Source organism: Callorhinchus milii, unplaced genomic scaffold, assembly GCF_018977255.1.
Source record: "Callorhinchus milii isolate IMCB2004 unplaced genomic scaffold, IMCB_Cmil_1.0 Scaffold8, whole genome shotgun sequence".
Classification (NCBI taxonomy): Eukaryota; Metazoa; Chordata; class Chondrichthyes; order Chimaeriformes; family Callorhinchidae; genus Callorhinchus; species Callorhinchus milii.
In genome coordinates, this window is record NW_024704749.1 from 3955693 (window position 1) to 3982475 (window position 26783).

Below are 26783 nucleotides of genomic sequence, written 5' to 3' on the forward strand. Positions count from 1 at the left end.
AAAAGCCTTGGGAACTGTTGAAGAATGAGGGGAAAAAAATACTTCCATTGATTGTTTTCCAGCGCTTTGAATTCCCAGTCTTTGCTGGCTCTCCAATACAGTGCTGAGGGTGGGCTGCAATGTATAGCTTAGTGGAAAGAGCACTTGCCTCGCAAGCTAGAGGAGCTGGATTTTATTCCCGGGCAGGGCTAAATGTTCAAGTTTCCTTACTCCACACACCTCTGTTCACCTAGCAGTAAACAGGGACCCAGTTGTTAGTCGGTTGGCTGATCGCTTTTCCGGTGGTAATAATCCCTTCAAAAATATTGCTTCTGCTCCTACATTTTATGTTACGTTAAGTGCTTTGCCGACTATATTTGCGAATCAAACAAATAAACAGAAGGAATAACTAATGAATTGAAATAGCTATACTGTCCTTTCACCTGTGGGCCAAGTCCAATCCTGCCCAGACGGATGGGATGAAAGATTCCTCTGTCAGGTGAAATGGACCAATTTTGAACCGAGTTGGGTAATACAGTAAAACTTGCAGAAGTCTGATCTGTATAAATCGTATAATCGCCTAAGTCGTACATCTGCCCAGGTCCTGTTGAATTTCCTATTATTTATAAGTTTCATGTGACACATACTTTGCATAAATCATATTAAATGTATGGTTCCCAACTGATACGACTTATGTGAGGGTTTTACTGTCGTCTCAATGGCTAGTACAGGTTCATGTTACAGATTTACTCACTGCAAAACCTGGGGTTAATTGGCAATCTAGTTCACAGCAATATCGAAAGAGAGAAAAATAAAGGAGCAAAGAAAAACACAAGTAAAAGAGTGAAACAATTAAAAACATCATGTCTTTCCAAATAAATGCATGTGTCAGGATGCTAAGCAAATATGTGATTATTCTCTCCTTAAATGGTAAATTGCTGATGCTGATTAGAGATCCGTACTCATTGGCAGAAAGGTTCATCAGACACTTGCACTAATGTTCTCTGCACAGCAAACCCCNAAAAAGTGTTCCCCAAATGCTGGAACACTCTCCTCTCTCCCTCCGCCTTACCCCCTAATTCCTCATCTTCAGTTCGCTCCTGAAGATATTCCCCATCGACCGTACCTGCGGTCACCTACCCCCCAGGCTCGGCGGCGTTGTCGTGGGGGCGAAACGCGAGAGCCGATTGCACACAGCAGAGTCTCGCATTTGTGGATCGAGTGACCAAATTTGTTTTTTAATTAAAAATAACATCCCGACAGGAGTCAAGCTAATAATCATTCTAATTTACCCCTTAAACAACAGCTACCTGACCTGCACAGAATGACTTTCCTCGTCCTACACACGGAAACAGCCACTGTCAAGCGCTCTAGGACGCTACCCTGCACGAGGGGCACTACATAACTGCAAGTTGTTGTTTTAGCAAACGAAACACGACCACGAATCCAAGGCAAGAAAATGCTTCAAGGATTAACATTTTTCTCGTGAAAGCCGCTGCTGTTTGTTCAATGGTCACATCTGGTAAACATGCCGTTCAATTTGTAAACGTTGTTTGTAAGTTAAAAATTAATTCAAACGTTGCTGGGTTAAACCAAAATTGTTGAGAGAGAGGCAGCAAGATTCGCAAAAATAGATCACAAATAACACAAGTTACAAAGTTGTGCAGATCAAATCATTAAAAGTCATTTCAAGAATGGAAAATGAGTCCATACCAGCTCCTTCAGAGTATTTTCCATCAGATGTGCCTGATTCCAAATCACTCCTTGCTCTAAGTTTCTGCAAAGCTATGAAATGTCACAAAAGGAAAAGGCAAACGGTAACAATTGATGGGTAAAAGGAACAGAGGGCTCATCAGTTTGCCAGTGCTATGCACAAGTCTCCTATATAGCTTGTCCGACAGCAGGGACACCTCTAAATGTCTTTTCATGCTCTGTTAATTATCCTAGAAATACCTGGATTTTCAATTTCATTACATCAGAAATCAGATTGAACTTTCGGTGGACTGAACCTTCCCGATGGCTGCTGATATCCAGGTGAATGTGACAACAACTGTTTTAGTTGCAACTCTTTAACTCTACTCTGGCTTCAATGGGAAAGTTCGTAAATAAGTACAGGGGTCCTCAAACCATCACGTCGACGGATTATTGTGCTCCATTGGTGAGTTTCAACGGCTCAGCTGGTACAAGCAATGTGGAACTGAGTCAATCAGACAGCAACAACAAATTACATTTTACTCAGCGCCTTTCATGTCGGGAAGGCAATGGACAGTCAGAGATTTGGACCCGAGCTGGCGGTTGAGATCAGGAGAGGTGGAGGTCAGGGAGGGTAGGGGAAGGAGGGTGATCGAAAACGCAGTCGAAGAAGAGGGTCTTGAGATGGGCCTTGAAGCAGGCAAGGGAGGGGGCGAGGCAGAGTGCCTGTGGGGCGCAGTTCCAAAGGGTGGGGGCAGAGAGGCTGAAGAAAACACAATGCTGAAGAGGCATAAACTGTCGACTAAATATATAACTACTAATAATAATCCTTGCATTTGATATTCGACCCAGCTTAAGTGAAACCCATTTCAATGAAATAACTCTAGTCCTCATCAGGTGTACACGAGAAGGATTGCACACCTGCCCGTAACAAAATGTGGACATGGTGTACTCTCTGTAAGGTACATCCTGCTCTCTCTCTCTCTCTCTCTCTCTCGGTGAAGCAGTTTCCAAGACGCAATTCTATTCAATGACCAAGATGGTACAAACTGTCTTGGAATTGCTGACATTTTATAAACCACTGAGAACCAATTCAGAAATGTCTTTGTAAATGTTCACTGCGCACTATATATGGTTGAAACAGAGTCGCCCTAAATAAGGCTCTTTGATTGGTTTTTTGATTGATTGGCAAAATATCTACCTGGTGTTCATCTCATCACTCGCCATCACAAGACTAAAAAATTGCTCCAGTGGGTAAACAATAAACAATAATCCTTGCATTTGACATAGTCTTCGAGACTGTCTCAAAGTACTTCACAGAATATATTGTAAAATGAATTGACTGTATATTTTGTATATTTCGCGGCGGTCAATTGCACACAGCAGTGTCCCACAAACAGTCGTGGATTGAGTGACCAAATTATCATTATTTTTTTGTTAAAAATAACATCCCGACGGGAATCATCTAATAATCATTCTAATTTACCCCTTAAGCACCTGACCAGCACAGAATGACTTTTCTCATCTCACACAGGAAATGAAAATGGCCATTAGACAAGACATATAGTTAAAACCCAAATGAGTCGATGACGAGTCTATAAGTTCTTGGGACACAGGTTACCAAATTTCACAATGTGTTTCTAGGCTCTTAATAAAAAGCCTCAAGCAAACAGACTGATTTACAGCAGTGCAAATGGTAAGTTATAGCTTTTTTAAAAAAAAGTCGAGGAAGTGTTCAAAGTTACAAGTAGAGCTGAATTATTATTATTAATTATTATTAAGTCCGATGAAAAAGACCGATCACCAACATGCATGAGAAACTAAAAAAAGGTACCCACAATAGCGCAACCAGGAGCCTGAACCACTGGAACGCCATCCTGCAGTCCCTCCGCCTCGCCCCCTCCCTCGCCACCTTCAAGACCTATCTCAAGACCCTCCTCTTCGACCGTGCTTTCAATCTTCCTGCTTTCCCCCCCTGCCCTTCACTCTCCCCCAACCCAACCCCCAGCTCAGGTCCGAAACTCTGTCTGCCCAGCGCCTTGGGATGTCCTCCTGATGTGAAAGGCGCTATACAAATGTAATTTTGTTGTTGTTGTTGATCCCCTCCTCTGACTTCACTGCTTCTGATGAGTGTTAATCTTGTTATTACATGCACAGTATATTGCGATGTACACAGCAGGCTGCTATTAGCAATTAATAATGTGCATTGCAGAATGTCTGCGCAAGTCAATTGGAACAATGGTAAATATCCTTGGTACAGAATGATTTACTTTGTCAAAAGGCCATGACTGATATTAAATAAAACCTTTAGAGTCACAGGTAATTGTTCCAAACCCACTTCCTGAGGATCAATACGATAGGATACTTTGTCGCCCTCAATTGAAGCTGGTGATTGAGGAAACTCTGTGGGAGGGCATCAGCACAATGTCAGCACAGGCAAAGTTCAACCGCATATTTCCACCAGTCACAAGGCACGTAGGACAGAAATGGCCACATATTCCAGGACTAGATCATTTGTAGACTCTGCACAATGTGGGTTCAACCATATCATAGGGACAACAACTTGCATTTACACAGCGCCCCTCACGTAGGGCAGCGTCCCAGAGCGCTTGACAGTGTCAGAGCACTTCAACGAGCCGGGTGTGGAGATGGGAGGTGACCGTAGGCACGGTCGAAGAGGAAGCTCTTCAGGCGCGACCTGAAGTGGGGGGGAAGGAAGGGGCAAGACGGAGGGATAGAGGAAGAATATTCCAAAGTTTCGGAGCGCAGTGCCTGAAAGTGTGGCCACTGATGGTGGAACGGAGGGCACGAGGGACAAGCAGAAGGCCAAAGATCCGTGTATGAAGCAGAATATTCTGCAATCCTAAAATGTCGGATTCCTGGAGATGCAGCAGGATGCTTCTCTATTCAATTTGTTGCAGGCAATTGGTGTCACCCCAGCCACACCCCACCCCCAGCTCAATATCAGGCTCCGTACATAAATGGATAGCGTTGTGATATTATGAAACAACCTTTAGACTTTGGAGTTTAAGCAGATCCAGAAAACAGTCTGCCTGGGATAGTCAGCTTTGAACTCACACTGCGCTAAATAAAAAATACAGTTAAAAAAAATCAAAAGTAGCTTTATTGTAATCATATTAATCAATCAACTCCACATAAATTGCAATTTTAAGAACTTTTTTTTAAAAAGGTGAAGCATTTTAATCCTGCTTTCCCGGATTTCCGAACCTTTCTTATGAATTGTTCTAGCAGCAAACTGTAAACTTTGATTTGGATTCTTCGTAATTTAAATTAGCATTGCAACAATATGCATACACACACATATATATATATATACTTAGCATCAACATAACTGCCTTAAGTCAGTGAGCCTCGTAAATCAGCCATTGTATTTTAAAGAATGTAAAATGTTTAAATATTTGTTGTCGCTATAATAATAATAATAATCCTTGCATTTGATATAGCGCTTTTCACGTCGGGAGAGGACGTCCCAAAGCGCTTCACAGAACACACTGTAAAGTGAATTGACTGTATATTTGTGGTAGTCTTTGATAATACGTGTATGCTCTCAGAATGTGATAATACAACAAGTTCTTTTTAGAAACCTGAGAATTCAATCTTCAGCAACTTCAGAGATTACTGAAAACCTTCAAGGTGCAAACACAACGATATTCAACACATCAACACCAGCTCATTGACTTGGACACACATTCTTGCATTCCAACCGATCTAACGTTTTTTCACTGATTCTTTAACAAGATGCTGAGGTGTGGAGGGATCGAGGACACGCATTGATGGCTTCTTTCTTCTACGGTATTCAATGATTTTGGAGGAAATACACGGGATACTGTCGAGGTCCATTGCTCATCTTTGGTCTACTTCATTTAATTTATTTTAATAAATAAGCAAGATTATACAAATCTATACCTTGCCCTCCCACAGGGCATACTGTAAATCGTCCTCTAACTCTGTAATATCTGTGAAGAGAATCACTTACTCACCCAGACAACAGATTAGTTTCAAACATTTTGCTGATTATCACACAATGCGTTTTCCGTACCTTATTACTGCTCTTGCCAGTACCTGCTCTTTTTTTTAAAGTGCCACTTTCCTTCCTTCCTGAGCTGTGATGCAGATCCTACCTTTCATCCACTATGGAGATGACTTTGTCTCACTCCTGCCATCACTCCATTTCAACCATCGTTGCTGGTTCATTCAACTCATTCATCCGTCCATCTATTTCAGTGCAACCATGAGGTCAATGCCCTCCGCCCAACCTGACACCAGTGCAGAACAGCAGATGTGACCACTTCCCACATCAAAGCACACAAAGCAATCTTACTTACTCCAAGCTGGATGTCTCCCAGTTTAAGTCCAATCACTGTATAAAAAAAAATTCCAACCAATTTACAGTAAAACTGGGCAATCACATTGAACAGGACCAGCCACATTCTGGACAAGAGAGTCAGTGTCGATATCTGGTCATCAAGGAAAATACAATGCACAGCACAAACCGAAGATTTTTTCCTTCATAGTTAAACAATCACTGTAATATCAAATACTGTGGTGTCTCTTTCCTCCCTGCCCCAACCTTTCTCTCTCTCCCCAACATTGTCTTACCTCAGTTTGGAAAAATACTCAGAAGTTCTTCAGTCATTAACTTAAAGATAATTTGTAGCCAAGCAGCATAAATACAGAGGTGGTACACAACCACTTTCATAGAATTTGTGCAAAATATAGATCTATATATAGAGCAGCTTCAGGAAAAAGCTTCATGGCTAGTTAAGAGTACATACATAATGTTAAATATTTTGGCTTAAGATTTGCAAACATTTCACAATCTCAACCGCTCTGCGGATTGAGTGGACAGATGATTAGCAGTGGGTAGATGTAGGACAGGACACTCGCTTGTATATGGAGTTGATGTCCTGTTGCTAGATTTGCCATTACCATAAGACAGGGCAGAAAAATCACGAGAATATCAGCTAACTACCCAACACCGATTGCATGCATGGAAACCTAATGCCACAGAAAAAGTATCTGTTGTCAAAGTTTAGGGTAAACCCGCAAACTGCTCTTCAGCGACTGGGCAGGAACTGAACCCAAACTCTGTCACCAGACTTTAACTCAATTAAACTTGTAGGTTACCCAAGAAAGCTGGGTGAGCTGACATCAGGCTGCTGCTAGTTGGCAGCTCTATGCACAAAATGTATTATAAAGCCTTTGCAATATAGTGCAATATAACGTCCTCCTGACTTGAAAGGCACTATACAAATGTAATTTTGTATTGTATTATATTAGAATACTATGCCCTAACAATGACAACAGGAGTGATTTTATAATTCTTTCACTTGTTCTCGCAACATGTTCTGACCGACTTCCTTGAAGTTTCGCTTCTGAAACTCCTGGGAAATTTCCATCAACGTCTTGCCCTTGGTTTCCGGCACAAAGAATCCAATGAACAAAACGGAGAGGAAGCTGACGCAAATGAACGGCACGCAGCAGAACGGCCCCAGTCCACTCTGCAAGGGAAGGAAAGACGAGTGAGTTTGGCCATTAAAACACAACAAACCTCTGACATTCCTGAAGATGATCGCAGAGCTTTGGATTAGCAGATCTCAGGTGTGTTGCAGTTCGGGGCTCTTCAAAAATAATAGTAATAATTTGATCACTCAGTCCACGACTGTCTGTGGGACACTGCTGTGCGCAATTGGCTGCCGTGTTTCGCTCACAAAATATACAGACAGTTCACTTTACAGTACATTATAATAATCCTTGCATTTGATATAGTACCTTATCACGTCTTCGAGATATCTCAAAGCGCTTCACAGAACATACTGTAAAGTGAATTGACTGTATGTTCTGTGAGTGAAACATAGCAGCCAATTGGGCACAGCAGTGTCCCACAAACAGTTGTGGATTAAGTGACCAATTTATTATTATTATTTTTTTGAAAGAATTATTACCCTCGGAAAAGCGATCCGCCAATCAACTAACAACTGGGTTCCTACTCACTGCTACGTAAACAGAGACATGTGAAGTAAGGAAACCTGCCCAACATTTCGCCCTGACGAGAATCAAACCCAAGTCTCTCGTTTGCAAAGTAAATGCTCTAATCACGGAGCTACAAGACATATTTGTGAAGCACTTTGAGATGTCTCAATGACATGATAAGGTGCTATATCAAATGTAAGGATTATTATTATTATTATTTACAACTGGCCTAGAATTGGGAAAAGATCAGCCAAAATTTCTGCTCTCGATCATTATCCAGTGACACTCGCCTACTTCACTGGAAAGTTTGCAGGTCTGGATGCTGGGAGAAGAGCAGGATCAAGGTAATAATAATAAAAATAATCCTTGCATTTGATTTGGGTTTGGTTTTGTCGTACCAAAGGATTTGGTTGCGATGGGTCATATTAACTGCCCACATTTGAAGATAGGCCACTTTGAATGAGCAGCCTGTAAAATCCTATCTCAACAAGAGTCAAAAGCTTAGGATGAAACAGTACTAAACAGTACTGGACAGGAAAACAAAGATAAAAATAAAAGGAGGAAAAGCATTTAGCAATTAGCCTAAATACTTACGACAAACAGTGGGAAAATCATGCCGACAAGAAGGAGGTTGATCCAAAGCAGGGAACCATTGAGCATGTAGGCTACAGGCCGTGAATTCTGGTCAAAAATCTCCGTGGGTAAGAGAAATGTAACTCCAGCTAAAGGGAAACACAATCACAGGGGAGTTAGAGTATTCTAGAAATGCAGAACTGCTCAGTAATCATCTGAATCAGATGGATGGATTCAGGCTTTGGCTGTGACCCTTCATCAGATCAAACTTCAGCTGATTAGCTCCGGGGAAGTAACTGCACATGGGTCTAGACTTAAAACTATTTTCTTAACCCTAAACCAATTTGCCAACTCTGTTCCTGGATGAAGAGTATTCACCAGCGAACAGGTTAATGCTTAATGCGCTAAACAAATAAACCACATCAACAACAACTTGCATTTATATAGGGCCCTTCACGTCCCGGAGCGCTTGACTGCAACCTAAATATGTTCAAGCCTTGTAATGGAATTCAAGTCCATGGTATCGTGGAGTCCTGTAGCTCAGTGGTTAGAGCACTCACTTTGCAAGTGAGAGACCTGAGTTCACTTCCAGGCAGAGGGCGAAACCTTGGGCAAGTTTCCTTACTCCACACAGAGCCTAATAATAATCCCTCCAAAACCCAAAACAATAACAAATTGGTAATTTTCAATCCACGACTGTTTGTGGGACATTGCTGTGTGCAATTGGCTGCCGCGTTCGCCCACAAATATACAGTCAATTCACTTTACAGTATATTCTGTGAAGCGCTTTGGGACGTCCTCCCGACGTGAAAAGCGCTATATCAAATGCAAGGATTATTATATTATTATTATTATTGTTGTAGCTGCAGGAGGCAACATGAAACATCAGGCAAGGGTGAATATGAACCGGAACTCTCGGTTGGCTTCTCTTGTATCGTCAGAAGGTTCTGAGCACACAGCTGAGTGACCCACCTGGTCCAATTCCAAAGCTTAAGATGGAGGCAAAGAGGCAGATCATGCTCACATAGGGCATCCAGCTGAACTTGTTCTAGGATTGAGAAAACAACAGTATCAGCAGCGCACTCATCCACTCACCACTTCTTCTTTACAGCTAACCAATGAGCCAACTGTATCCCAGCAGGGTTAGTGAACTATTCTATTCAGCTATTTAGAAACCGGAGCTCATTGTCAGCACCACGTTCAAAAATCGAAAGGTTGCATGTTCTGTACCTTTAACACTCCTTTTACAATTTGTTTTTATTTTGTACGTTATCTTTGCACTTTGCTCGCTTACATCCTACTCTGGATAATAATAATCCCGGCCTTTGATACAGAGCCTTAAACAGCCACTACAAGAATTACCAGTACAGTAGTACCAGTGTCTTTCGTGATCTCAGTTTAATATATCATGTAAAGGACATTACCTTAAACGCCCAGTGCCACATTGGCATGTCAGTCTAGACTGTGAGTTCAGAGTACCAACGTCAGGCTTGAACCTATAGCATTAGGCCTTTCAGAGTCGATAGTGCTACCACGGAGCCAGGCTGACACCTGATCGCTGATGGGAAGGGATGAAGAAGTTGAAAGTGATCGAGAAGTAGTATAACTGTGTCCAAACACCGTGAGGGCAGTTATAAGTGAACAAGGTGCTGGGCGATGTTGACAGATCAGTGGAGTGAGTTCAATTCCCAGATGCTGACTATGTATAGCTGTAACTGGAATGCTGCGTACAGTCCTGCGGTCACTCAACAAACAGGTCTAGACTGGTAGCTATAAAGAACAGCATAAGATTCAACTCCCACCCTACCTTAACCATTGAACAGTATCTAGTAAGAATTGTATTTATTAAAATTCCAATCCAGAGATTGCCTGGAGAGAAATTAGAGCTTTTCACAATACTGAGAGCTTTTCACAGCAGGTGGGAAGAGAGGTAGTGGAGCACTTTTCATATAATAAGAATAAAACAGCTTTTCACAACTTTACTGACTATTTGCGATTACAAGATTGACCTACTTTCCCATCAATTCACTGGGATATTTGTTCCCAATTTGACACTGCATTTACTTTGCTTCTCACAATTCAAGAACTGGTTCAAACTAGATAGTTGCTCAAAAATCCTTGCCAAAATCGTTGTGGAGTCCTGTAGAGTAGAGGTTATAGCACTCGCCTCGCAAGCAAGAGGACCGAGGTTCGATTCCCAGGCAGGACGAAACCTTAAGAAAGCTTCCTTACTTCACATATATGCCTCTCTTTGCCTAGCAGTACGTTGGAACCTGATTGTTAGTCGATTGGGGGATTGCTTTTCGGGGATAATAATCCCTCCAAAAAAATAATGAAATAAAGAATAACTGGGTTCCTACTTACTGCTGGGTAAACAGAGGCTAGGTAAATGTCAGTTTGAATCCCACAAGCAGACGATAGCGAATAACCTATCCTCCGTTCACAGTCAAAAGGCGATATCCCTGGCCAAGGTTAGTGAGACTACTCCGCTCAACAAACGGTGTTGGTGTGCACGAGGAGAGTTGGGACAGCGGAATAGGTTTTTTGAAAAAGATTAGAATTCCGGATACTGGAAGTTAGTTAATTAGTTAGTGTAGTCTGAAGCTGGTCTCTACTCCGATTACTTTGCAGATTCAATCGAGGGCAACTTGCTGCTGCCCAAATGTTTCTAATTTGTTGCAAGCAACTCCCTTCCCTACCCCAGCAATCAGTCCCTGCTTCCCACACCACCTCCCTTGCACCTCTATGATTATTAACTTCCAAATAAGCAGAACAACCAGAGACAAAACCAGCCACACGGCAGCAGGGTCTAGGGTGATGGTATGAGCACGAGACAGCAGCAGTACCCACCAAGGTCAGGGCATCTTCTGGGTTGCTGTGAGGTGAGGCGATTTCAACACTGGTGCTCCACAATTCCTTTCTTGAAAAAGAAACCTTTTAGCATGAGTCAACTTAACGTTAAGTTTAATATGGAGTAAGGCATAACAAAGTAATACTATGTTTCCTGTGGCATTACCTTTATGTTACTATAACCCTGACCAGTAGGGGAAGGGGGAACCAAATCACTTGCAGCAGTGGAACTGAAGGCTGAGACTTACCTGTATGTATCTAAGATAGAACACAAATATTAGATGCTTAGCACCTTTAGGGCAGAGTGTAAGAGTATGGAGCAGAAATTCAATCTACACGTTGGAACCATCAGTCCCTTTAGGAATGTCAGTGGAACAATCTCAGTTTGCCATCAACAGCAACAAAATTACATATGTATAGCACCTTTCACGTCAGGAGGGCATCCCAAGGTGCAAGGCAGCACTCTGAGAATGGGGTGAATTATCTGTGAGAAAGAAGCTCTGACTTACCTGCAGACACAGCGAGACAGTAAAGACCGACCCCCAAACCACCATCAAGCCGTACCCTAACATAAGAGGCACTTTGCGTCCAATACGGTCAATGAATATGTTCTGTTGTGCAAGAAGAACAGGAGTTAAAGCAATTACCTTTTATCGGGGTTCGGTGACCAGCGAGGCCTCTGCTGGGATAACAATTCCTTCTACACAAGAACAAGGACATTAATACACACACCCAACAACAACAAATTACATTTATATAGCGCCCCAGGGCGCTGGACAATCAGGGGTTTGGGACCCGAGCTGCGAGTTGGCGTCAGAAAGAGTGGAGGGCAGAGGGGTGGGGTTATACTACCCAGGATTGGTAATACACAACAGCAGGAGACAGTGATGTTGGGAAAAGCAATTCCTTCCGCACATCATTCTGGTCAGTACAGCAACAAACACTCAAAATGGTTCCAAAGAGTTTCTTGGACTAAGATTTTGGACCGGACTATTCAACAACAATCCTTAGAGTGGTCTGCCTGGATATCCCTAAAATGTAATTTAGACAAGCTTTTATTGAAAAAAAATCCCATTTCTCATTTCTATATCTTAGGAGCCTGATGTATTTGTTATTAAAAATATCAGTGAAAACTGGTAAGTTCCACCGAGCTATGAATGTATTGTACGGTTCACAAAATCATGAGAAGTTTGATTTTTGAAAAAAAACTTGGCTCATTTGATTTGATCCTCCCAGAATACCCTCCCTACCGTCTTCCTGTCATAGTATCAAGCTGTTTTGTTAAATGAGTCTCAGCATGCTGATTTTAACCAGCTAATCTGTTCCAGTTATTTATTTTGTGGGGGGTTTTGTCAGTCCAGCAGCTGACACTTGCAGAATCCCATTGCCATGGTTAAGAGCATCCAAACCAAACAGTTCCGTGGATCCCACATACACATGGAAATTCCTGTGTACTGGAATGGAATGAACACTCACTCCCTATTCCAGTTATTAATTATCCAATGAGTATTTCCTAGTGTCTGCCTGAAATGCCCTTTGCAAACCTTAATAATAATAATAATCCTTGCATTTGATATAGCGCTTTTCACGTCTTCTAGACGTTTCAAGGCACTTCACAGACTATACTGTAAAGTGAATTGACTGTATATTTTGTGGGCGAAACGCGGCAGCCAATTGCGCACAGCAGCGTCCCACGAACAGTTATGGATTGAAGTGACCAAATTACTATTTTTTTTTGTTGGGGGATTATTATCAGGCATGTTGAGTAAGGAAACTTGCCCAAGGTTTCGCCCTGCCGGGAATCGAACTCAGGTCTCTCACTTGCAAGGCGAGTGCTCTAACCACTGAGCTGCAAGACTCCACCTTAACCTGTGTCCTCGTCTCGGTGCATGCAAAAGTACCGTCCTTTGTTTACTTTCTCAGTTCCATTTTAAATCATCTACAAAACATAACAACAATCCTTGCATTTGATAAAGCTCCTTTTATGTCAGAAGGATATCTCAAGGTGCTTCATAGAATTTACCGTAAAATGTGGTGACTTTTTTTGTAGGTCGAACAGCTAATTTGTAACAGCAATGACCCACAAATAGCCATGAAATGAGGGAGCAATTTTATTTGGGGGATTGTTGGTCAGAACAGTGAGAGAAACTCCGATTTCTTTTCAAACAGAGCTTTTTTAAGGTCCACCCGAATAGGGAGACCAGACCTTGGTTTGAAGTCGCATCCAAAGATATTTCTGAGAAGCCACTTTAAGCCTGAGAGCCAAGTTTGTCTAATTGGTTACTCATAGCTTATTCTTCTTAGAAGCATTCTGCATGGATACTGCACTGTGCTGCACTGGGTCTATCCTGAATACTATAGGATTTGGGTCCAGCTTTGAATTTTCAATGAATTCGTCAAACCAAAGCAAATATCAAAACTCAAGTTATGAGCCTGCTCCCAGCCCCATTCAGTTTTGTGCTTGGCCAAGTGGGATATAGTACATAATAATCCTTGCATTTGATATAGCGCTTTTCACGTCGGGAGGACGTCCCAAAGCGCTTCACAAAACACACTGTAAAGTGAATTGACTGTATATTTGTGGGCGAACGCGGCAGCCAATTGCGCACAGCAATGTCCCACAAACAGTCGTAGATTGAAAATGACCAATTTATTATTGTTTTTGGTTTTGGAGGGATTATTATTAGGCTCTGTGTGGAGTAAGGAAACTTGCCCAAGGTTTCGCCCTGACCTGCCTGGAATTGAACTCAGGTCTCTCGCTTGCAAAGCGAGTGCTCTAACCACTGAGCTACAGGACTCCACATAGGTAGTTCAGGACATATGTACATGCATCCGCCAAGAAGGTGGAAGGCGAACTAGATGGACCGTCTTTTTATCGTCTAGCATTTCTTATGTTCTTGTGTAAGTGGTGATCCTACCTGTACACCGTCCAAATGATGACACAGCAGAGAACCCTGCAAAAGTTCCATTTCATCGTATAGTTGCGCTTGATTCCTTGTTTGCAACCTATAATCTGGACCGACCCTCTACTCCTTGTTAAATATGGCCCATGCTGATCAACGTCGGTCTTCAGCTGGTCCAGCGCTGTACAGGAACCTAATCAGTGTGGGCCGGTGCAGTAGGAGTACAGTATTCTATTCACAACCCCGCTCATTTATTGTAGTCCAAGTAATGCATTCACAACCATTGCCCTGCATAGCGCAGTAATCCATTAACAGCATAATCCAGTAAAGATTAATTTCCTCTGAATGAATTATTGCTTTCACTTGCTGGGTTTTGGGGGAGATGGAAAAGTGGCAATTTGTGGGACAAAAGGATATTTCGCCCAAGGGCGTTGTCCAATTTACAGACAGAAATTGTCCCGATCTCACACACACACACACACACACACACGGAAAATACAAAAGTAAAACTTGAAGATAAAGGAGATGGTGGTGGGAGGGGGGGCAATGAGGATAATAAAAAGGGAAAATAACAAGTATTTGAGTCAATGTGAATAGAAGAGAAAGGAAGAGAAACAATAGGGATGGGAAATATTTCAGTGATACCTCACGTGGCATTACTGGAGCACTGTTGCATGGGAAGCACTATTCTTGCTGAAAATTGTTCTGTGCACACACTGGACTTCAGGTTGTGTTCAATTGAGGGACGAGTGTGCTATCTTTGCATTCATGTAAGAGGAGGCTTCCAATATGATCATCCATTGATTTTTTTTCTTGCCGATTATGAGATGATATTTTTGGTCAATTAAAAGCTCTTTGTAACCTTATCCAACAACATGCAGTATTCAAAAAAATGACGAAAACATAGACAAAATGAAACAAGCCTGCGTTGCTGCTTCTACGTGAAATCAGGCAGCACGATGACAGAATTTATGCTGTTCTGCTAAAACGCTGGGATTATTGGAACTAGTTTAAAAGTCAACCATCTTCCTTAAGGGAACAAAGAGCCTTGCAGGGAAGTGACCAACTTGGAGAGGTGTAAAAGTTTTTTTTTCCCCCCACACATTAATGGTGCTAAATGCATCAGTAGAGTCATGATTTGAGGTTAAGATGAAGTTTATCACAGCTCATCCAATTGTCTAATTTGACTTTCGAATTCAAACGGTGACTGTCTCTGAGCCATGTTACACTGGCAAATCTTCCCTTTTGTCTTGTCTCACCATGTCATCATTATCCTTCTTGTCCATGTCTCACATGTGTAAGGTCAAAGGAATTTGATAAAATATAAGCAAATAATGCCTACATTTTAAACCTAAAGGATTGAGGAGGAGGGATTGAGGCAGAGTGCAACATTCTCCTTCCCCATATTTGGGTCTCACCTGAAGATCTTCCTCTTCGACCGTGCTTATGGTCACCTCCCTACTTCCCTATGGCCCGGGGTCAGGCTCTGGAACTGTCAAGCACTCTGAGATGCCACCCTGCGTAAGGGGCGCTATATAAATGCAAGTTGCTGTTCTGAATTATTTCACAGTGAAAAGAAATGGATTATAGCACCTACACTGCTCAGTGAAGTCATGAACTCACAGATCCCAGTACCAATCGCAGCATATTGGATCTTCTTTTCAGGAATTCCTGCAGCACGAAGCACGTAGGTAGTGTAGAAATACATCTGAAAAAAACAGATGTTATTATGTGAATAAAATAACAGACAGGATTCATAGTTCCGCTGCACCTCAGTGTTACTAACATACAAACAGTCCATTCTCCACAACTTTATTGATGGGTATTTGAAGTATGAAAATCCCATTTTAATCAAGTGGCACCAGAAATGGTTATTATATAATATACATATTGCTGTTATATAATACACATAATCTGCTGTTCCATAAGCTGCCTCCATTATATAATATAAAGACAGGCTGCGTGAGCTGCTTATTCCCAGAGACCTGCAGTTAATCAGCAGAAATAACTGGACAGGAGTAAATCATTATAGAACCAGGGGACAAGTAGGCTCAGATCAGAAAAACAATATTCTCTTTGTTTGTAATTATTCTCAGTGAACAAAGAGTCTCTTTTATATGAAAGACACCATCAAGTAGTTGTTGTACTTGTGTACTCGCCCACAAAATACTCACAGTCACACCACATTGAAGGACCTACTGTGAAACACTTTGAGACTTCTCGATGACGTGCTAAGGCGCTATGCCAATGCAATATTTATCATTATTGTCTACTTTAGGGACTAAAAATCCAACAGGGAACAAACGCAATATGGTTCATCTAGACCCCGTTCAACAATACAATATTGAGATTTTGTGGAGTCCTGTAGTTTAGTGGTTAGAGAACTCGCCTCACAAGCGAGAGACCTGGGTTCGATTCCCGCCAGGGTAAGTTTCCTTACTCCACCTAACTCTGTTTACCTAACAGTAAGTAGGAACTCGGTGGAACTCAATTGGCGAATCGCTTTTCCGGGGATAATAATTCTTAAAAAAAATAATTTGGTCACTCAATCCACGAGTGCTTGTACTGCTGTATGCAATCGGCTGCCATGTTTCTCCCACAAAATATACAGTCAATTCACTCTACAGTATATTCTGTAAACTCGCTCGCTATATAAATGCAAGTTGTTGTTACTGAGTTATCTTACAACAGTAATCTATTTTTGCAAAGGAGTTAAGGCTACAAGTCATACTCACTGCATCATTCCCACATAACTCAATGGCACTGCTCAACACAAAGACGATGATCAGCTGCCTTCGGACCGAGGCGTCTCTGAACAGTTCCCATAGATTCTTCGACTTCTGACCTTCGGATGCCCTCTTCTCCTCCAACATCTCCTCCATCTCATCGGTGAGGTCAATGTTTCCATGAAATCTCCTCATCGCTGTGAAAAAGTTAAAGAGGGATGCCATTGGTAAGCAAAGTTCTGCTTAGAAACTGGTCCAGACCTTTCACTAGAAGCTGCCCTGTGGGTATATCTTACATGGAACGCTCCAGCCTCCCAACAGCAATTTTATTTTGATTTCCCTCCCCCACCCACCAAAAAATGTAACATCTTCTCCAACAGTTAGGACACCGCAATAAGGAGCTTTTGCCTTGGATAAAAATAAAATCAGGGTTCTCACTGCTAATCGCTACTCAGTGATCTCTCCTGGTAAGTGCCTAGAATCAAATTTGTAACAATAATCCGTGCATTTGAGATAACTCCATATCTCATCTTCACGGCCCTTCACAGAATATACTGTGAAGTGAATTGATTGTATATTTTGTGGGTGAAACGCAGCAGCCAATAGCGCACAGCAGGGTCCCCAAAACTGTCGTGGATTAAATGACCAAATTATTATTATTTATTTATTTTTGAAGGGATTATTATCCCCGGACAAGCGATCTGCCAATCGACTAACAACCGGATTCCTACTTGCTGCTCGGTGAACAGAGGCGTGTGGAGTAAGGAAACTTACCCAATGTTTCGCCCCACCCGGGAAGCGAACCCAGGTCCTTTCGCTTGCGAGACGAGTGCTCCAAATTTACAGCAGACTCTGAGGCGAGAGTGCTACCACTGAACCAAGCTGACACACAAAAGATAAAATGTCTTTCCTTGGGGAGGACAAGTTTGCGGGGCTATGGGGAGAGTGCGGGGGAGTGGGATTGATTTGGAAAAGCTCAATTTCAAAGACCTTCTGTGCTGTATAATTCTATGATTCCCTTTCTGAATCACTTACCCTCCAAACACAGGTACTTGTCCCCCTTGTCGATCAGCAGGTATCTGGGGCTCTCTGGAAACCACGGCAAGATCATCAGCTGGAGCAGAGCCGGGGCTGCGCAGGAGGACAACAGCAACGGCCACCGCTCATCACTCCCCAAAACCTCTCTGCAAAAATATAAATTGTAAAAACAGCTTAATTTCATTGTAAACACACCTGTTACTGCTGCAGTGAGTTCACTCTATATGGGAAGGATTGGCAGTGGGCAGAAGGCTATGATGAGTACAAAATTCATTGTGAAAATTGCTGTGTACAAGTGGCTCCCACAAAATATATAGTCACTACACTTTACAGTATATTCTGTGAAGCTCTGTGAGACATCTCGAAGACATAATAGGGCGCCATATCAAATGCAAGGATTATTATTATTAAAATATGGGTAACACTTTCCAGTCATTGGCTTTTTATTTATTGTGCTTTCAGTAATAGCAGCATTTCGATGACGAGAGGAACTGAAATCCACCGATGTGATTTGTCATAAGCTCTAAATACTGACGCATTAGGACTTACCTGAGTCCAACAGTCTGTCCCAGGATGAGTCCAGCTGCAGTGAATGGCGCGAAAGACAGAGTAACTGAGCCACGGAACTGCTTTGTTGCACTTTCACCGAGATACATGGGATGAATGTTCAATGCCACACCTCAAAGCAAATGGAAAGTGAAAAGGTGTGAGTTAAAGTACAGGCCCACACTAGTTATTGATCGAGCTTTCTCACACCTCCCTTGGTGAGTTAAAGTCCCCTTTATATCATATCACAAATTCAATTCCACTCGCTGAGTTAGTTCGGTGCTAATGAGATGGATCTGTTTTACAGCTGGGAGATAGAAACTAAAGTTGTTTGTGTGTGTCCAGGCATATACCCCTTTGTGATAGGGCTCTGGGACTTGCTTTTTCTTTTGTTAACCTCACTCTACCTGGTGTGTGTGTGTGTGTGTGTATGTGCGTCTATGTGTGTGTGTCTCTCACTCTGTCTCAAATAGGCTGAGAGGAACAAAAACCAGGCCAGGAGAGCTAAGAATTGGGCTTGGAGGTCGAGGGGACTGGGGAGCATGGTTGGTGGCTGGGAGAGTGAAGGTATGTGTGTATGGAGGTTGGGGAAACAACTCCAGATCGTAGCTGGGCGAACAGTAACTGAAAGTGGGAATCGGGGAGCTGAGAACATATACGAGTTCGGTCCCAAGGATGGGAAAGACTAGGAGGCGAGAGTGCTACCAACTGAGGCACCATTTGCTTGAGTGATGCCAAAATGTCAGCCTAATTGCTGTTTGTGTGATTCTCAAAATAACCTTGCCCTTGGTAGCATCTCCAACCCCTCCTCCCATCATTGCCAACGATTTCACTGCATGGCAAGAACATTTTAGTTTTTAATGGATTGAATCCTGACTGAGTTGCTCTGTGAAAGAGCCAGCACAAGACACAGGTGGGCACAAATAGCCTTCTTCTGTGCTTTAAATATCTACGGTTAGAAAAAAATAATACCTGAATTGATTCCAGAAAAGATTCTCCCGACTATGATCATTTCAAATGATTTAGCTATTTTGCTTAGTCCCATCAATAGGGCGGCGACAAGTATGAAAATGTTACTCAGGAGCAGAGAATTTCTCCTAAAAAGAGAAAATAAAATCATTCAGTAAAACTGAACGGAGGCTACTCCATCCAGAGAAACCTGACCACATGCAACAAATTTCACTTCTGAACAAGTCAAAATAATTTGGTCACTCAACCCACGACTTTTTTGTCGGACAGTGCTGTGCGCAATTGGCTGCCATATTTCACCCACAGAATATACAGTCAATCTACTTTACAGTATATCCTGTGAAGCACTTTGAGGCGTCTTGTGACTTGATAAGGCGCTACATCAAATGCAAGGAAAATGCAAGGATAATTAAGTTTGCTCTGTATCTCTTCCCAACCCCAATATGGAATGCAACACTTTGGTTGTTTATTCTCTGTTCTCTGGGATTTCTCCAATAGTAAATAGAAGAGATAATAATAATACTGATCACGGTGAAATTCTCTCCTTTTACAATGTTAACCATTTCTTTTCTGTGATGTATTGTAGTTTGAAGTTTCTTATATTCTTATTATAACGACTTGCATTTACATAGCTCCATTCATTCCAACGTCTCAGAGGACTTCACAGGAATAGGGTTGGAAATTGACCAAGTGAGACGGAAGAGAGTGGTGGTCATTCGCAGATTTAAAATGGAAGGATTTGAGATGTGACATATTATCGTAGAGCCCTGTTATAATGCAGTAGATGGACGATTAATATCCAAACCAGTGCAGTAACAGGGCATGATCTCTGGTCAGTGCTTCTCTATTTAAGCGCTCTGAGACGCTATACTGCATGATGGGTGCTATATAAATGCAAGTTGTTGTTGTTGCATGGCACAGAAAGATGGCTGGTTCTATCAGCACTTCACAACACCTACCAAAGGAACACAAAATGGTTGACTTCCGGCTCATCAAGTCACTGCCAAGTTGACTTCAACAGGAAGTGACACAGATGGCGACCTGAAATTCAGCCATTTGGGCTTTCTTTGTGCTGTAAATAAACGCCGGGTTCCACAACACCCCAATGAGCGAACTCACATTTTAACAGGGTTCCAATGTATTCAGCATCTGTCAAAACTATTAAGCAAGACTACGAAACCTCTCTGTTAATCAGCAGTGCATTTCAGAAATCTAGGGGTGCTTGTATAATACAAATAATTTACATTTATACATGTCAGAAGAATGTCTCAAAGTGCTTCACATGATTGGGAGCCCGAGCTGGGGTGGAAATGGACAGAGCTGAAGGGTGTGTGTGTGTGAGGATGGAGTGAAAGCGCAGTTGAAAAAAATAAAATCTGTGTTCAACAATTACTGAATTCGCAAACAAACAGCGTGGCAATCTTTTCGATGCAGATTTTTGAATGGTTTTCTCTTTTCCCGACAGTTTCAGAAATTCCAATTGAAAGAATGAACTGCAGCATTTTGTACCTTCCATATTTGATGGCCATGGGTCCAGCAATAAGTGACCCCATCAATCCGCCCACAAAGTGAGCAGTCACAATAAAACTCCAGATTATTGCAATGAAATTGCTTTCCACTTGCGTTCCATAGCGTTCAGTCCAGGTCTCGTTGATAAAGTTTTGAACAGACTGTCATTTTGAAGAGCGAGAGAGAGAGAGAGAGGGGGGGGTAAGTGGGGTTGGGGGAGTGTGAGGGGTGGTAGGGAAGGCAAAAAAAGTTTTTGAATTTATATTTGACTTTACAAATCAATAAATAATTGTTTTAAAGGCGACTTATCCTCGACTCACAACAGTTGCTGCGTTGACAGTCGTGAGATTCAACCCGTATTGTAATGTTCCTCCAATACCTGCTGCAAAGACAGTGAAGAGCATTCCCCTGCTCGGCACCTGTAAGGAATGGAGTGACATTTGCAATTTTCTAATCCAAGGGCACAAATCCAGAATATAAAGAATTATGTTTGTTAAAAATCAGATTTAGGTAAAAATCATCTTTTAATTGTTGAATTTCAACCAAAGAAAAGATATTTATTTGCAAAAAGCAATTAAAAAAAAACCTATTGACAAGCGCTCTTAGACACTACCCGGCGTGGATGGTGCCATTACAAGTGCAAGTTGTTGCTGTTGATAAAAGGGCGTTGGCCTTTATCTCAAGGGGGATGGATTATAAAGGAGGGGAAATGATGCTTCAACTGTATGCAGCCTTGGTCAGATCTCATCTGCAGTACTGCATTCGTTTTGGGGCAACGCAGCTCAGGAAGGCTCTGGAGGGGGTGCAGTGCAGTCACCAGAATGATACCAGGGCTAAAAGGGTTAAATGACAAGGACAGGTTGCATAAACATGGTCGGTATTCCCTTCAGTTTAGAAGGTTGAGGGGTGATCTGATTGAGGTTTTTAAAATAATAAAGGGATTTGATAGGATAGCTATCTTAAAATTAGAGCTAGGCTATTTAGCAGTGAAATCAGGAGGCACTTTTTCACCGAAAGGTCAGTGGAAAACAGGAACTATCTCCCCCGGAGGGCTGTGGATGCTGGATCCATTCACATCTTCAAGACTGAGATGGATAGATACTTGTTAGGTCAGGGTATTAAGGGATAGGGGGCAAGGGCGGGTATTTGGACTTAAGGTACAGAGCAGCCATGATCTTATATCCCCTGGCAAGCGAGACACTTGGGTTCAATTCCAGGCAGGGCGAAACCTCGGGCAAGTTTCCTTACTCCACACACCTAATAATAATCCCTCCAAACAAAAACAATAATAAATTGGTCATTTTCAATCCACGACTGTTTGTGGGACATTGCTGTGCGCAATTGGCTGCCGGGTTTCGCCCACAAATATACGGTCAATTCACTTTACAGTATATTCTGTGAAGCACTTTGAGAGGTCTAGAAGACGTGAAAAGCGCTATATCAAATGCAAGAATTATTATTATTATATAATGGTGGAACAGGCTTGATGGACTGAATGGCCTACACCTGCTTCTGTGTTTCTGTTTCTATGATATGATGGTTGACAACAGTGTGAAGTCTTTTTTGTTTCATTTTAATACAAACAGTGTGACCAGTTCATGTTGAATATGTTCCGTATCTGTCAACGTCCACTGAACCTTATCCCCTGCGTAACCCTGGGAACAGTGGGCATGAGGAAAAATGTGCTTTGGCACAAAGCATATTAAGTCTTTCTGACAGGTCTGATGTGAAAAAGATACCTGCAGTTTACAGATATGCTTTGTTCGAATTAATAGTTGTACCAAACAATTCTGAGCCCAGTGAAGCGGTGCCTCCTCGCAACACATTTACCTAAATTAATGAATGGTAAAGAGACAGGGAAAGAGGCGTAAAGGGAGTAATGTGGCATTAAAGGTAATCATGACTGGGCAAGAGGTTATTGATCTTTGTCCTCCAAACCACACGTTCCTCTGTCCTCCCTGCGCGATTTCCTCCTTGCTCTCTCCCTCTTTTCGCTATTTATTATTTCCCACTATTCTCTCTCTCTTCTCTTCCCCATTTATAATATAATCCTTGCATTTGAGAACGTCTCAAATTGCTTCACAGGATATACTGTAAAGTATATTGACTGTGTATTCAGTGGGCAAACGTGCAGTCAGTTTGCGCACAATAAAGTCCCACAAATAGCCATGGAGTGACCAATTTTATTTGGGGGGGTTATTGGCCAGAACACCAAGAGAACCCTCCTTCTCTTTTCGAATAATACTATGGTATCTTTAACATTAACCTGAACAGTGGGTGGGTCAACTTAGACTGTGTGATTCCAAGTCCCGACGTGAGGCTTGAACCCACAACCTTCTGACCCTCTTTCTCTCTCTTCTTTCCTTCCTAAGTTCTCCTTTCATTTGCCTCCTCTCTTCCCCTCCCCACTTCCCCTCCCCCCATTTCACCCTCCCTCTCTCCTTGCCATATTCTGTGAAGCACTTTGAGCCGTCTAGAAGACGTGATAAGGCGCTATATCAAATGCAAGAATTATTATTATGTACAGGTACATTATATAATAAGTATATATTTATTCTCACACTCTCTCTAATCTTTCAATTATCTCTCTATTCATAGAATCACAGAATTATACAACACAGAAGGAGGCCATTCGGCCCATCATGTCTGTTGTTGGCTCTTAGAAAAGAGCTATCCAAATCAATCCCACTCCCCCGCTCTCTCCCCATAGCCCTGCAAACTTGTCCTCCCCAAATAATTATCTACTTCTCTCTTAAAACCTGTTATCAAATCGGCTTCCACCAGCCTTTCAGGTAATGCATTCCAGATTCAAATAATTCGCTGTGTAAAAGAATTTCTCCTCACCTCCCGTTTCTTTTAACAACTATTTTAAATCTGTGTCCTCGGGTTACCGACGCACCCGCCAGTGAAAATAGTTTCCCCTTGTTCACCCTATCCAATCCTCTCATAATTTTGAAAACTTCTATTAACCTTCTCTGCTCCAAGGAGAATAATCCTCGCTTCTCCAGCCTCTCCTGATAACTGAAGTCCCTCGTTCCTGGTACCATTCTGGTAAATCTCCTTTGCAACCTCTCCGATGCCTTGACATCCTTCCTAAAGTGTGGTGCCCAGAACTGAACACAGTCTCTACCTGAGGACAAACCAGTGTTTATAAACGTTCATCATAACTTCCTGACTTTTGTATTCTATGCTCCTGTTTATAAAGCCTAGTGTCCCGGATGCTTTTTTAACAGCTTTATCTGCCTGTCCCTCCACCTTCAAAGATTTACTTATATGAACCCCCAGGTCTCTCTGTTCCTTCACCCCTTTAAGATTGTACCATCAGCTTATATTGCCTCTCCACATTCTTCCTCCCAAAATGCATCAATTCGCATTTCTCTGCATTAAACTTCATCTGCACTGTGTTTGCCCATTGTACCCGTCTGTCTATGTCTGTCTGCAGTCTGCTCCTGTCCTCCTCACTGTTTACTACAGTTCCTAGAAGGGTATCATCTGCAAACTTGGAAGTTGTACTCCCTATACCCAAGTCCAGGTCATTTATATAGATCAAAAACAGCAGTGGTCCCAATACCGATCCCTGGGGGTCACCACCGCACACTTCCCTCCAGTCAAAAAAACAGCCGTTCACCACCACTCTCTGCTTTCTGCCTCCCAGTCAGTTCTGTATCCGCTGTCACTGTCTCTTTAATACCGGCGGCTTCTTATTTTGTTTACAAGTCTCTTTTGCGGCACTTGATCAAACGCCTTTTGGAAATCCGTATCAGCTGCAGGGAGTAACATTTGCAACCAGTTCTCTGGCACCAACCCCGGTGTCCGAGGAGGATTCGCACACTCTCTCACACCGGCCCTGTACCTGTCTTTCTCTCTCCATCCTCTCGCTCTCTCTCTCCGGGTCTGTACCTGCTCCCTCACTCTCTCTCTCTCTCTGTTCTCACATTCTCTCTCTCCTCTTTCTCTCTATTCTCTCTCCTCTCACTCTTTCTCTATTCTCTCACATTCTCTCTCTCTCTGGGCCTGTGTACCTGTCTCTCTCTCTCTCCTCTCACTCTCTCTTTCTGGTACTGTGCACCTGTCTCTCTCCTCTCACACTCTCTCTCTCTCTCTCTGGTACTGTGCACCTGTCTCTCTCCTCTCACACACTCTCTCTCTCTCTCTCTGGGCCTGTGTACCTGTCTCTCTCTCTCTCTCTCTCTGGGCCTGTGTACCTGTCTCTCTCTCTCTCTCTCTCTGGGCCTGTGTACCTGTCTCTCTCTCTCCTCTCACACACTCTCTCTCTTTCTGGTACTGTGTACCTGTCTCTCTCTCTCCTCTCACACACTCTCTCTCTTTCTGGTACTGTGTACCTGTCTCTCTCTCTCTCTCCTCTCACACTCTCTCTCTCTCTGGTACCGCTCTCTCCTCTCACACACTCTCTCTCTCTCTGGTACTGTGTACCTGTCTCTCTCTCTCTCTCCTCTCACACACTCTCTCTCTCTCTCTCTGGTACCTCTCTCTCTCCTCTCACACTCTCTCTCTCTCTCTCTCTCAGTGCTTGTGTACCTGTCTGTCCCTCTCTCTCCCCTCGGGTCTCCGGTCCGCCGGCTTCAGTAAAGAGGCGGCCATTATGTGGCGGGAGCGGTTCTCTCGCGAGCGCGTTGTCCGGCAGTTATTTTTTTGAAAAAAAAAGGACCCGGCGGTAGCCCAAAACCGCCCAAAAAGTAGCCCAACATCCTACGTCACCCCCTCCCCCCCGAGAGGCCGTCTCGCTCACGCGCATCGCCGGTAAAAAAAAATAAAAAAAAACGCCCAATTGGGCGTGAAACCCGCCCCTCTCCCAAACCTTGACGGCCTTGTCACCTGACCCCCGCCGCCCCAGTTGGCCCCGCCCCCCGGCCCTCGCCCGGGAAATTCAAACACCGAACAGCACCGCTGGGGACCTGCGACTCCCCCTCCCACTCGGCTCCCGCTGACCAGAGCCCGAGAGGGTCGGGGTGGTCCCAGCCGGACCAGCGGTGGGACAGCTTACCGGACGGTGCTATCGATGGCCGAGCTGTGCGGTTCTAGCTGGTCAGACTCCGGCTGTTAATTACCCCGACACACACTTTGGGCTTCCCCCACCACCCCCCAACAACCCCCCACCACCCCAACAACCCCCCACCACCCCCCAACAACCCCACCACCCCCCCAACAACCCCCACCACCCCCCAACAACCCCCACCACCCCCCACCCCAAGCCTTGGCTCTTGCCAACCTGCGCCCAATACTATCTGGAATTAGGTAAGCAGCTTGCGTCCGGCCAGGGTGAGAGAGAGAGAGGAACATAGGAATTAGGAGCAGGGGAAGGCCATTCGGCCCCTCGAACCGGCCCCGCTATTCAATAAGATCGTGGCTGATCTTCCAATCTAACTCCATCCGCCCGCTTTATCCCCATATCCCTTAATCCCTCTATCCTTCAGAAACCTATCAATCTCAGTCTTGAATATGTTCAAGGACTGAGCATCTGCAGCCTTCTGGGGTAGAAAATTCCATAAATTCACTACCCTCTGAGTGAAGAAGTGTTTCCTCAACTCTGTTCGAAAGGGCTGTCCCTTAATCTTAAGACTGAGACCCTACCAGATTCTCCTACCAGGGGGGAAATAGTCTCGCACTGTCTACTCTGTCAAGCCCCATAAGAATCTTATATGTTTCTATAAGATCACCCTAATTCTTCTATATTCTAGAGAATATAGGCCTAGTTTATTCAACCAATCCTCATAGGTCAACCCCTTCATCCCAGGAACTAACCTCGTGAATCTACACTGCACCCCCTCTAAGGCGAGTATGTCCTTTCTTAAATAAGTAGACCAAAACTGCACATAATATTCTAGGTGCGGTCTCACCAAGGCCCTATCCAGTTGTAGCAAGACTTCCCTACTTTTGTATTCTAACCCTTTTGCAATAAATGCCAAATTGCCATTAGCCTTCCTAGTTGCTTGCTGTACTTGCATGCTAACTTTTTGTGACTGGCGTACAAGGACACCCAAAT

General features: G+C 43.2%; 1 protein-coding gene across 3 annotated transcripts; it reads right to left on the reverse strand.

Annotated features, from left to right (window-relative positions):
- Positions 1 to 5163: 5163 nt before the first annotated feature.
- Positions 5164 to 25405, reverse strand: LOC103189863 (solute carrier family 2, facilitated glucose transporter member 11). Of its 3 annotated transcripts, none has more exons than XM_007910400.2 (13): positions 25319 to 25405; positions 21100 to 21198; positions 20780 to 20940; positions 19274 to 19398; positions 18305 to 18434; positions 17753 to 17901; positions 16727 to 16914; positions 15589 to 15699; positions 11736 to 11788; positions 11089 to 11158; positions 9211 to 9286; positions 8260 to 8387; positions 5164 to 7193 (listed from the first exon to the last, which is right to left on the reverse strand). In XM_007910400.2, exons 1-13 carry the CDS (start codon positions 25379 to 25381, stop codon positions 7008 to 7010), a joined length of 1539 nt encoding a protein of 512 aa, XP_007908591.1. In that variant the 5' UTR covers positions 25382 to 25405; the 3' UTR covers positions 5164 to 7007. The 3 variants fall into 3 exon arrangements, with proteins under 3 accessions (XP_007908591.1, XP_007908593.1, XP_007908592.1); XM_007910402.2 differs by lacking the exon at positions 25319 to 25405 and adding an exon at positions 23750 to 23774; XM_007910401.2 differs by lacking the exons at positions 11089 to 11158; positions 11736 to 11788 and adding an exon at positions 11598 to 11699.
- Between the last annotated feature and the right edge of the window lie 1378 nt (positions 25406 to 26783).

Excerpts from the sequence above, each read along its gene's own strand:
- LOC103189863 (XM_007910400.2), bottom strand. The coding sequence starts at position 25,381 with ATGGCCGCCTCTTTACTGAAGCCGGCGGACCGGAGACCCGAGGGGAGA. Across the intron at positions 19,399-20,779 it reads ATGGCCATCAAATATGGAAG|GAGAAATTCTCTGCTCCTGA; the intron begins GTACAAAATGCT and ends TTCTCTTTTTAG. Across the intron at positions 8,388-9,210 it reads AAGCTTTGGAATTGGACCAG|CTGGAGTTACATTTCTCTTA; the intron begins GTGGGTCACTCA and ends GTTTCCCTTTAG.